Source organism: Anolis carolinensis, chromosome 1, assembly GCF_035594765.1.
Source record: "Anolis carolinensis isolate JA03-04 chromosome 1, rAnoCar3.1.pri, whole genome shotgun sequence".
In the NCBI taxonomy this organism is placed as follows: Eukaryota; Metazoa; Chordata; class Lepidosauria; order Squamata; family Dactyloidae; genus Anolis; species Anolis carolinensis.
The window spans coordinates 272,586,643-272,600,030 of record NC_085841.1 but is presented as its reverse complement, the minus strand read 5'-3'; the positions used below and the strand labels follow the sequence as shown (position 1 = coordinate 272,600,030).

Sequence of the window (13,388 nt, the reverse complement as noted above, 5' to 3'; positions counted from 1 at the left end):
TAACTTGGACAGTTAGGACAAGAGAGGGTAATAGAGAGAGCACAAGCAAAATAGCCCCTGGAACCAACTCTTTGAAGTTAAAATGTTATTTTCTAAAAGTGCAATTTTGTACATAACTTGCTATGGTTGTATATTTGACCTAGGGCAACCCTATAATAAAACTATGACAGGGTTTTCTTAGCAGAATCTATGCAGAGGTTGAAGCTAGAGAGAGTGTGACTTGCCCAAGGCAGTTTCCACAGCTGAGCAGGGATTTGAACCCTGGTTTTCCACTGTCCAGTCCAACACCCAAACCTTACACCACACAGCATCTGTATGTACATACCTACTTACAAGTAAGTCCCATTCTGTTCAGTGGGTAAGTATGTACAAGATTGCAGTTCATATAGCACTACTTCCTTGGCAAATTCATTGGTTATTTTCTCTTCCTGGATAACAGGATTAACAGCATTGGACAATTTTCTGCCAATTGTCTTAGTTTTCCTGATTCAGAAAACCTACAGCACTGTTCAGATCCAGCTGTGTATTCTGAATGGAGCAGCATTAACCTTCCTTCATTGCTATAGAGCTAGCTGCAAAAGTCAAGAAATATGCTGTGTTCTTCTCTTGGATATCTCGATAGAGTTTATAGGGATATGTCAACAGCTGCTTCAGAAATAGCAAGAAATAACATTTCTTTCTAGTAGCCTAATCTGGATTTTGTTATACTGCACCAATCATGAGGTTCACAATCCAAAAAACATGTGACGAGCGGTAAAACTGCCTGTCTTACTTCCTTTTAAGGTCTTTCATATACTTGGAATATGCCTGTTCATAGCAAAGACAAATTTGCTCTAGCAAGTGAAGGAGGTAGATCCCAAAACTGGACAAGTTACTCCCAAATTAGAAAGAGTTGTTAAATGCAATGTTTTAAATCTTCACTTTTAAATCTTGATCTATTCGCCATAGAAAAAAGAACTGCACATTTGTAACATTGTTTAAAATGCCAGCAGTATATTTCTGGTACATGTTGTATGTTTAATAGCTACAAACGACTCTATCTGAAGCAAGCAACTGTTAAAAGAAAAGAGAACTGCTATGGACCAGCTAAGCTTCATTTCTTTGAGCACAGCAATGCAAAATGTTAAGAGGGTTAAGTGGGAAGAAAACGCTCCAATATATTGTGACAAGCCAATATGCGACAGCTGGGAGAAAGCTCTTTGGAGGCAGCAGCTGCATACATTCTATTGCACAACTGACAACACACAAAGCAACTTATTTCTACCTTCTTCCCAGCAAAGTAAACAGTTTATTCAGATTGCTTTTCCAACCAATTTTCTGGGATTTGGGTCTTCAAGGAGTTCAGCAGCTAGCTGCATTTTAAGCTGCTTTGCACTCGACCTCTCAAATTGAAATCACTAACCTTATCTTCGCTCTGCTTAATTCATCATCTCCCCAAATCCTGATAGTAGGGAAATACTTTCTTTTTCTTGAATCAAAACTGGAAACACACAGCATACCCTTATGGAAAAGGCCTATGCATGTGTATGAGTGTGTATGTGCATGTGTGTGTGTGTGTGATGTATTTGCCTTGGAAGGAATCCATCCCCTGAGTTTCCTCATGAGTCACTATTCTAAGAGTGCTCTCGTGCGCTTCCTCAGTGGATTAAAGTTAGTCCAGAAGAAAATATCCTGCTGTCACTCAAATAATCTCCTTTATGGATGGGGCATTTTGAACTCTCAGGATGACGTTATACAGTAGGAACACACACATCCATATACGTGGTGGATACATTTCAAGACTTCCCGTGGATACCTGAAACCACAGATAATAGCAAGCCCTATATTTTGTCTATATCAGAAACACTGAAGAACCTAGAAAGGCCCACAGACAATTCTATGGGGGGGGTGAGATTTTTTGGGAGCATGGGTAAGTGAAACCAGGGATATCAAGTCCATGATATCAAGGCCATTCTGTACTGTAATCCTAAATGTGTTTCTTAATGATATACTCTCAAATGTGCATAGATAAAAACAAAATTACCAGTATTTAAAAGTGAAACCCATTGCACTCAGTCCAGTTTACGTCTACTGTACTGAATTCACAGACTTCATTTCTCATGGCATCAGTCACAAGACAACAGTGTGACCTGCTTGAGAAATAGTTTTTATTAAGAGCTAATGATAAATAACAACTTCAGAATATTTATCAACTTAACCTCTTGTGGCCAAATGCAAAGCTGAAGCTTGGGGTAAGAACAGCCATCTACCACAGCAAGAAGTTATGCTATAAGTTTAGGGTTCACTATTATCTATCCCGGGGGGGGGGTATACAAGGCACATATTCTAGGTGAAATCAAACACAGTATACTGCATATCACATCACCTTAAATAAATACAAGGGGGGGGGGGGAAGAAATAAGGCTCCAGATCACTCCTTCGCTCTCACCAAAAATTCTGGAAGTTGCTTGTTTATGCCAATGAAGATGTGAAACTCACACTTAATATTCCATTTCAGTTTCTTTATCACTTATCTTGACAACCCTCTTCTTCAGGTTCATCTTCCTACTGTTTTTTTTTTCAAACCAAGCCAACTGTTAGCACATTTCTCAAGCAGAAGAACATTTTGAGTCCCAAACATACATCTATCTCTGAATCCTACAGCCAAAAATACATGGATCCAGTGGGGGTTTTTTTAACCAAACCTTGTACTACTAAAGATTGGGATGTGAATCTGCACACAGCTTCATAAATGCTGGGCTTTACTGGCTCCTGGGAAATTTCACAGTTTATTCTTGTCCTCCCTGCCAGAAAGATGACAGTGTATCGTTCCTCTCTCCCTCCCAGTTATTCTTGCTACAGAAAGGAACTCTGGTCAGTTTGCTCAGCAGTGATAACTTTATCTGGCACTACAGGGACCCTGGCTTAATTCAAGAACCAAATGAATGTTTATAGTGTTACAAAATCCATTATGAAAGGCCCTGCTACTTTGACAATGAGTAGATTGTGGAAACATTTGGCATAATTAAGGATGCTACTAATTTAGAGTCTAAATTTTTCTGCCACCCTTGTGAGGCTCTTGTCTGGGCCTCACCAAACATGCTATCAGGACCCTCCTTGCAACATGTATGTATATTGCACTGTTGTGCAGCATGCAAGCATTTGCAGAGAAAGAACCCCAGCTGAGGCATCATGGGAGATTCGTCACATCATTTTTCTTCATCTGCAACACAAAGTCTGTCTTTCAAGGAGAGTTGGGCAAAATGATGTCCATAGACTGCAACTCCTATCAGCCCAAACGAGCACAGATAAAGGTGAGGATTGATGGGAGCTGCGCTCTCTGGAGGGCCACATTTTGACCATGCCTGATTAGGAGTTAAGAGTGGTTTTCTGGAAGCTGCCTTCTTACACACCAGTGGGGACAAGATTTGGCACCAAATGGGTAATAGCTGCAATATGGCAGCACCACACTTTTTTGCTAATATCAGGAGCAAAGCCATTAAGTCTAATCAGCAGGCTACAAATGTCGCTCTTTTGAATAGCAATCACAAAACATTCCAGATGTTGTGGGACTCCCATGTCCAGTAGGCCTAACCAGCATTTGGACTTCAACATCTGGAGGACTGCATGATTAATACTCCTGACCAAAGAAGCCAAAGATTTTGAGGACGATAGACTGTTAGCAACAATACACTTGTAGACATGCTACTTCATCATTTATTTATTTATTGCCTTCTCTATTTTAATATTTTTATTAAAGTTTTTCTTGTTTTTCTTTTTCTATTTCCCTCTCCTTCCCTTACCTCTTTCAAAAAGTAAAATACATGAAGGCAGAATACATATCTTTTTCTCATTTTGCCCTCATAAAATTGCTCTTGAGATTGTGCTGTCTAAATAAGATTACTTCAAAAGGAAGTAGAAGCTCATCAACTCAGTGAATTTAAATGCAGTATCTAAAATAGGTGCTGGCAACCTATCCTATGGACAGTTGCACTAACCATCTGCACACATACCAGGGTAAATGCAGGCATGTAGATTGAGATTTCAATGCCACAGTGACAGAGAAAGCATGTTGTACCAAACAGCGTGTGCATATATAGAATATAAATTATATGAAACACATGCAGATTGCCTTAGGTCATCATATGCATTTCTGATATATCATAACAAGTATCAGTGCAAGATATTGCAGAACTGAAATGCCTTAGAGGAGTGGTTCTCAACCTGTGGATCACCAGATGTTTTGGCCTTCAACTCTCCGAAATCCTAGCAGCTGGTAAACTAGCTGGGATTTCTGGGAGTTGTGGGTCAAAACACCTGGTGATCCACAGGTTGAGAACCACTGCCTTAGGGTAAGAAAATTCTCCAAGACAGCAAATCAGTTGGAAAACCTGTTTCTGAAAGGTGGGGTTCACACTGAAAACAACTACAAACAAAAAAAGGTTTGCACATGAAAGAAGCTACATGCCAAAGAAAGGAATATCAAGTCAATTTATAGTAGCTCCATTCATTTCATTTCATAAGGTTTTTCTAAGCAAGGAATACACAGAGGTGGTTTTGCTATGCACATTGGGGCTTGGTGTGACATGCTACAAATATATTCAGTGAATGGTTTGCTCCAACATGAGCAGAAGCAAATAACCATCTGCAGTTCTGCTGGAGTATTTCATTGGCAGACTAGCAAACAGTGAGCAAAGCACAAGGGTGATCAGAGTCCAATCCTACTGTTTGCAGCAAGCAAACTATGAGAAGTACCTTGTACTTCCACCAAGTTAGTAATGCTGTCTTTTTTTCTAGGTGTGGCAATGTAATCAACACATACTGCCTCAAGCCTCGAAAGGCAGCCTACCACAAAAACAACATAGAAGGAAAAATGCCATGAACAAACACAACTGTTTCCTTTCAGCCCAAGCCTAAAGGGAGAGATCAGAATTTTATCATGGGGTTTCTTTGGCAAGATTTATTCAGAGGAGGATCGCCATTGTCCTCCTCTGAGGTTGAGACTGAATGACTTGGCCAAGATCAACCATTCCATGGCTGACCAGTGATTCGAACCTTCATCTCAGAGTCATAATTCAATGCTCAAACCACTACAGCATGCTGACTCTCATTAACCGACAGGGTTATCCACAACAAAAGCATGATGCGGGTTAAACCGCTAAGCTGCTGAATTTGCTAACCAAAAGATCAATGGTTCGAATTCAGGGAGCAGGAGAGCTCCCGCTGTTAGCCCCAGCTTCTGTCAACCTAGCAGTTAGAAAGCATGCAAATGCGAGTAGATCAATAGGTAACACTTTGACGAGACTGTGCTCCATACAGTCATGCCAGCCACATGATCTTGGAGGTGTCTATAGACAACGCTGGCTCTTCGGCTTAGAAATAGAGATGAGCACCAACCCCCAGAGTCGAACACAACTAGACAATGTCAGGGGAAAACCTTTACCTTTACCAGGCATGAATTGCCTAAATTAAGAAGTAAAGATCCAGAAAATATTAGTATCTGCATGAAAACATGTTAACTGAAAATGAAAAATGGGACTCTCTCTTCCACTCAGATACATCTCTCTTTTTCTTCTAATGGGAATAAAACTTGTTTTGTTTAAAAAGAGTCCCAATTCTATGACTCCGCTGTTGTCCATTACTACTGAAGTAATAGCATCTGCATTGAGTTACACTTTGGAGTCTGCATTCACATGGCTAATCCTTGCCACCAGTGCAGACTTATCTCCACTTCATATGATCCTCATTCTATTCAGAAAAGAAATGGGATGAAATGACAAAATAGCCTCTCCTCCCCACACACACTCATACACATTCATATACTGTATAGCTTTGTCCTCGCTGTTTAAAAAACAGCTTAGCTTAGCCCACAACAGCTTCCATCATGCTATGTTTACATGTCGCCACATAATTCAGTTTTTGCTAGAAGAGACCAACACAGCTATTCTCCTGGCCTTTCAAACTAAAGAGTGCACAGAGCCACAGTCAGCATCCAGACAGCACTATCTATAGAAGCTATACAAAGTCTGAATGGTAATCTGTGAACTGTGGCTTCAGCCATGCAGGAATAAACTAATTATCTCCATCCACTGGCAAAGATCCAACAGAAGGCCTAACAAAATAGGATTACAATTATTCCAACTCCAGCATTTTAGAGAAGGCAAGCTATTCAGAGGTTCGCTAGGATGCCACAACAGTAGAAGAAAGCAGACACTGAAACTGATAAACAAATCCAACATTATGTGTGGCTAGATAGCCATAAACAGTCTTTTAAATCAAACCAAGACTCAAATGTAAATGGATACTTTTATGACTGCACTTTGGCTCTCATTTTTAGCTTTATTAGTCTGGCACCCACAATGACATCAGAAGAGAGCCAGAACACAACGGCTTTCTGATACATTTACAACTCAGTTCTATGAGTGTTTTACTCCGAAGCAAGTACCAATGTGTTCAATGGAGCAGACTCCCAGGAGCCTGGAGACAAGTTTATACAGATGGTCCTCTGTATCCACAGATTCCATCATCCATGGCTTGAAAATATTCCAGAAAATCCAAAAAGAAAAGCTTGATTTTGCCTTGTTACATAAGGGATACAATTTTAACATGCCATTGTATATAAAGGGGCCTGTGCATCCATGGATTTTGGTATCCACAGGGTCATGGAACCAAAAACCCAGCAGATTCCAAATGGCTCATTGCAATCTAAAATATGGGTTTACACTGTTACAGGATAAGCAGCAACATTCCAAAAACTCTTAAATGATCAGTAATCGAATATGGCTTCTGTATTAATAATAAGACAAAACAAACATTTGACTTTACATAGAAGATAGAATTGTTTACCAAGACAATCAGATCTAAGAGTATATATAAAGATCAGTAACACAATGCCTAACAGCTGCCACAAAGCGGAACCTTACTTTTTTTTTTTTAACAACCTCAGCCAGTTTTGCTTTTGGGTCCAGACTATTTTAAAATTAAAGGTTTAATGAAAGATTTATACCCACATAGACAACAAATACATAGTGCCACCAACCCCATATCAGAAAAATAGGAGATCCAGATAACTAAACAAGCTTTTATAATAATAAATAATAATAAAACTTTATACCCCGCTCCATCTCCTGAAGGACTCAGGGCGACTTACACTGGGACAAGCCCAAAACAGTATTACATCAATAAAAACAGTAGCACAATAAAATCACAGTATAATAACACATCTTACAAATGTTAAAATAACTTAAAAAATAGACAGTAATCCCAATCAGTAGTCAAGCACCAAAGGGCACGGGCTTTTAGGCCTCAAGGTGTTTTGGAGTAGCATTTAAAAGGGAGCGAGATTGTTTTTCATTAACCCTACAGTGTAGATCAGCTTAAGCGGCTGAGGGGGAAAAAGAAAGGACCCGAGGCCAGGAATGGTGGGAGTTGAAGTCCAAAACACATGTAGGGTCGAAAGTTTGCCCATGCCTGATGTAGTGTATCAAGCCACACTCACTCCCATCTCAAAAGAAAGCAAAGGCTCTTCTGAGCAAGCCTTGCCAGGGAAGCCCTGCTATAGGTTCATCTTAGGTCGAGAGGACCCGAAGGCACACAATAAGAAGAGGGTGAGGGGAGAGCTCTCTTCAGATCTAAGGGGTGGGGTCTAAAAAAGAGACAAGATTGGCAAATCGCAGAGCTGGCTCGCCGGTGGCCAAATCTGGAGGGCGACAAGCGCCGCTTTCCAGAGGAGGCTGGAGGACCTGTTGCGAGGAAAACTCCTGGAAAGGCCGCCGACGCGGGTGTTTCTGTACCCACGGAAATTCCGGGCCACGCGCGGCGGAAAACTCCCCCCGCCCCCGGCTCCGCTTTCTCAGGAGGAGGCCACACGGATCTGGAAAGCCCTGCCCCGCCATATAGTGCCCCCGATCCAACAGGAGACCAGTGGGGAGTGTTTGCGTGGGGACTTCCCCCTCAGGCAGAGTTGGGGCATCGAGGGGCATCGAGTCCGTATATGGCAAGCATGGGCAAACTTCGGCCCTCCAGGTGTTTTGGACTTCAACTCCCACAATTCCTAACAGAGAATTGTGGGAGTTGAAGTCCAAAACACCTGGAAGGCCGAGGTTTGCCCATACCTGCTATATATGGGGAGAAAGGAGGGATAAAAAATAAACACATAAGAAATATTGAGGGGAGGCATCTATGAGGGGGAAAGTATCCCTATGTCATGATACAGTAAACAAATATCAATATTGAAAGGGAGATATGTATGAAGGCAGCTAAAAAAAAGCCAATGGGATTTTGGCCTGCATAAAGTCTAGGAGTCTAGTGTCTAGATCAGTGGTTCTCAACCTGGGGTCCCCAGATGTCTTTGGCCTACAGCTCCCAAAAATCTATGATTCTAAGGGGAGGAGGAATACATGGAGAGAAAGGCGGGATCAAAGGAAAGGAAAACACAGAGGGGAGAAATGTATGCGGGTGAAGGCACGTATGGGGTCTTTACTTCGGAACCAAAGCGGGATAAAGAGGAAAGAAAGAGAAAGATTGGAGGGTGAAGGCATGTAAGGAGTCCCTATAGCACAGGCATGGGGAAACTTGGGCCGTCCAGGTGTTGGGGACTGCAACTCCCACCATTCCTCACAGACGCCTCAGGCCCTTTCCTTTTCCACCTCAGCCGCTTAAGCGGCTGAGGGGGAAAAGGAAGGGGCCTGAGGCGTCTGTGAGGAATGGTGGGAGTTGCAGTCCCAATACCTGGACGGCCCAAGTTTGCCCAAAGCCTGCAACATAAGGAATGTTGGAAGGAGAAAGGCTGTATGGAGAGAAGAAAAGAAGGAGAAAAAGGAAGCAAAGAAAGAAAAACACTGGAGAGGAAGGCATGTATTGGTGGGGAGAGGGGAATCCACGTGTAGAGTGGCATGTTCCCACCCTAGAGAGCCCAAGAATAGGGGCCTCTCCTCGCAAAAGCGCGGGCTCGCCTTCCTCCTCAGGCCAGGGAGAAAGAGGGGCAGGCAGGCAGGCCTGCCTTTCTTGGAAGAGGCCCGTTCCCCAAAGGAGCAGGGGAGGAAGGGGCCCGCCTCACCTGGATGAACTGGATGGTGAGCGCCGACTTGCCCACGCCGCCTCCGCCCACCACCACCAGCCGGTACTTCTCCTGCCCCGGGCCGTCCCTGCAGCCCGCGGCCATGGAGGAAGAGGGCGAGCAGGGGGAAGGCCCGGGAAGGGGGGGCTCCTGGGGTTGGGTGGCCTCGCCGCTGCTCCTTCAGCCACGGAGGCCCAGCGCAATGGGAGAAGCACCGGCAAGCCAGTCCAAGCGGCTGCTCCTCTTCCTCCTCCTCCGCGGCGCACAGAGTGGAAGCCACGGGCGGCCCCACTCGGGCTGCACTACAAATGGCCGTCCAGGGGAGGGGCGTGGTATGCAAATGAGGGTGGGTATGCCTCTCTTGGGCGGGGAGAGTGGGCTTGTTGACAGGCGGGGAAGCAAAGGCGGGGCGTGGCGTGCGTGGACTGCCCTGGCTCCCTACTCTGCCACCCTGGGTTTGGCGGCTTGCTGAGGCACCACCGCTCTTGGGCAAAGAAGGCTCAAGACCAGTGGTTCTCCACCTTCCTAAGGCAGTTCCTCATGGTGTGGTGACCCCCAGCCACAAAATTATTTTCGCTGCTACCACAAAAGAGCACTACCATAACCTTATGAATGCCCAAGGGCTTCTCTCGCAAATCCCACAACAACAAACCAAGGAGGAGCTTGCAGCACTGCCCAGTCTGGAGGAAGTCAGCAATACCATCAGCCAACAAAAAAATTAACAAAGCCAGCAGACCTGATGGGATCCTGCCCTTGGTTTTATTGTTCTTTTGATCTTGTTTAATGTAGTGTATATTTTCTTTTATTGTTGTTGTTTTATTGTTGTTTAATATGCTATGATTTGTTGTTCTATTATATTTTGTTATATTGTATTGTTCTGGGCATGGTCCCATGTAAGCCGCCCCGAGTCCCCGTTGGGGAGATGCTGGCGGGATATAAATAAAGTTTATTATTATTATTATTATTATTATTATTATCCCTGCCGAAGTCTTTAAAGAAGGTGGACCTGAGCTGACAAAACAACGCCTTACTTACTTACTTAGGTGATCCCTCGTAGTTCAAGGATGATGGTCCTCCATGTGTAGTGTCTTGGTGGTGGATGCGTAGGTGGTTGTGGAGACCTATTCTTGACCCGCATGTTCTTCCACAGAATCATAGAATCATAGAATAATAGAGTTGGAAGAGACGCCATGGGCCATCCAGTCCAACCCCCCCGCCAAGAAGCAGGAAATCACATTCAAAGCACCCCCGAAGGCATCAGTTTCCAGGCAGAAGGCGGTCCCAGTCAGGGTTGGCTTGACATGCCTTCCTCTTGACATGTTTCTCCTTAAGCCCTCAATTTGTGCATCTTCGAATTCTGCAGCACTGCTAGGCACAGCTCACCTCCAAATATCCACCCAGAGGAAAAGTGTTCTTATCATATATCAAGGAAACTACTGACCGCATAGGGAAGCTGATGAAGAAACACAACCTAAAAACTATCTACAGAACCACTAAGAAAATCCAACAAATGCTATGTTCAGCAAAGGACAAGAAGGATCCTCTCACCTCTGCAGGAGTCTACCATATACCATGCAGCTGTGAACAAGTCTACATAGGGACCACCAAGCACAGCATTGCCCAAACAGGAATCAAGGAACATGAAAGGCACTGCAGACTAACTAAACCAGAGAAGTCAGCCATAGCAGAGCACGTGATGAACCAACCTGGACACAGCATATTATTTGAGAACACAGAAATGCTGGACCATTCTCACAACCACCATGCCAGACTACACAGAGGAGCCATTGAAATCCACAAGCATGTGGACAATTTCAACAGAAAGGAGGAAACCATGAAAATGAACAAAATCTGGCTACCAGTAATTTTTTTAAAAAAAAACTCTAAAATCAGGACAGTAAATAAAGAATAACACTGAAAACAGGAGAATTCCAGGTATGAATCAATCACGGTCAGCTAACACTTCCCAACAAAAGATCCCCCAGGCAGGAATCAGCCAGGCCTTGAAATTGCAAGGGTATTCAATGCTAATCAAGGTGATAAATTGCAACATCCACACTTGCCTCCAACAGACAAGAGTTCTTTCTGCCTCCCTGGACCTTCCACAGATATATAAACCTCACTTGCCTAGTTTCCAATATACCTCACAAGCTCTGAGGATGCCTACCATAGATGCAGGTGAAATGTCAGGAGGGAATGTTTCTGAAACATGGTCATACAGCCTAGTAAACTCACAGCAACCCAGTTGAATAAAATGTTTGCTGAAACATGCTGAACTACTCTTCTTTTCTATGGTGTAGGCACCTATCCCCTTTCCCCGAGTTACTTCTGACCCTGGTTCAAAATTTTGTTCCAAAGACATCGTGCCCAGGAACACATCTATTTCATTAACAGCAGTATATATGTTCAGGGTGGCTAAAGTATCTTTTTGGAGTCCTCATCATACATCTTCATTTGTCTTGATTATCCCAAGCTTGTGGTCATTAGCAGTGAGGATATTATCTTTTCCCTTCACTTCTTCTTGGACTCCTCACCACAACTTCATCCAACAGCATCTGGGAGTAATATTGTAGTCATATTTCTCCAGAATGTGCCCCAAATGTTTACAGCATGTTTTTTTTTTTAATGTGCTTCTGTCTCACACAATTGTCATGGAGATACAAGATTCCTAGCATATTTAACTGAACAGAATTGTGTCTACTAGATTGATCCTTTAAAACACGAATAGAAGTGATCTGTGCACATAGTAAGGCAAGCTTGGGGGGGGAACATTACCTGCAGTCATAGAATCATAGAATAATAGAGTCGGAAGAGACCACATGAGCTGTCTAATCCAACCCCCTGCCATGAAGGAAAAGCACAGTCAAAGTATCCCTGACAGATGGCCATCCAGCCTCTGTTTAAAAGTTTCCAAGGAAGGAGCTTCCATCATACTCCACGACAGAGAGTTCCACTGTTGAACAGTTTGTATGGCCAGGAAGGTCTTTCTAATGTTCAGGTGGAATCGTCTTTCCTTTAATTTGAACCCATTGTTCCTCGTCCTAGTTTCAAGGGCAGCATAAAACAAATCTTCTCCCTCTTCCTTATGACACTTTTTCACATATTTAAACATGGTGATCATGTCTCCTCTCAACCTTCTCTTCTGCAGGCTAAACATACCCAGTTCTTTACTCCATACTCTCACAGGGCATGATCTCCAGACCTTTGATCATTTTATGACCTTAGGCTGAGCAGCTGTTGGTGGTGCTGTTGAAGCACAGCAGCTCCCTCCACTGTCAAGGCACAGCCGTGACAAGCTTTCCTTCTCTTTCTCCAGTCTGAGACTCACTACAGCAGTCTCTTCAAATCCAGGAAATATATTCAGGATGGCCATGTTGACCATACAGCAGAATAAAACAAAACCCAAAAGGAACCACTCTTTTGTGGGTTTTGGATTTTGTTGTATTTTTCCTACATCTGTGACTCTCAATCTTTGTTTCTCAACATTTTTGACACTAAGAATCCCATACAGTTGACCATGCTGGCTCAAGTCCAAAACAATGAAAGTTAAGAACTCCAGCGACTACTGATTGGGATTGGAAAATAGCTCCGTCCCCATCCAGCATCTTGGAATGAGTGCATATGGTGCTTCAGCAGCCACACACTTGACCACTTAGCTAATGTTATCAGCTCACACACATTGCTTGTAATAGAGAGGAGAGAGATGTCCTCCTTCTTTCCATTAGCAGCAGATGGCCATTGCCAACCACATTGAACATTTGTACAGCAAGGCAAGCCAGGGAAAGAGCAATCTTGCACTAAGCCTGCAGATTTGGGCCAATGTTATCAAAAAAGTTCCACAAAGTAGAGGAAAACATTATGGGGAACACACCAAGGATCATCTTATACAACAGCATGAAAACGGTTAATCCTGATAGTGATTACTGTTATGGGAAGTGTACTCATTATTTGTGTTGAATTCCTTAGAAAGTACAATGTAGTGCCAGCAAAACCTGCTTTTTAAAGGGATAGATTCTATCTAAGTGATTTATGGTTGCTTGCGAAAACAAATATTTCTTCTTTTCTGCCCCAACACAGCATTAAATTCTGTCCTTTAAAAACGTGATGCTCAACATCTTTGTGAAAATTGATTTTCTTATATACATTCTCTATTATATACTGCCGTTGAGTCCCTTTAGGGGTTCACTGTTATTAAGATCAAGATTTTAGATTATGATCCTACTGCAATGATAGGAAAACAAGAGGCTGCCTTAGAATCAAGGCAATAAATCAAAAATTGGTTTATATAGCTCAGTATATACAGTATAACTAACAGGAGCCCCTGGTGGTGCAGTGGATTAAATCGCTGAGC

The 13,388-nt window shown here is 43.1% G+C and overlaps 1 protein-coding gene across 1 annotated transcript in view; it reads right to left on the bottom strand.

Moving 5' to 3' along the window:
• rras2 (RAS related 2) overlaps nt 1-9,358 on the bottom strand; it is a 45,628-nt gene extending 36,270 nt beyond the window's left edge. Inside the window, exon 1 of the mRNA XM_003225325.4 lies at nt 9,038-9,358. Within this exon, the coding sequence (XP_003225373.1) occupies nt 9,038-9,142 (105 nt within the window). The 5' untranslated portion in view covers nt 9,143-9,358. The remainder of the gene's footprint in view (nt 1-9,037) is intronic.
• Between the last annotated feature and the right edge of the window lie 4,030 nt (nt 9,359-13,388).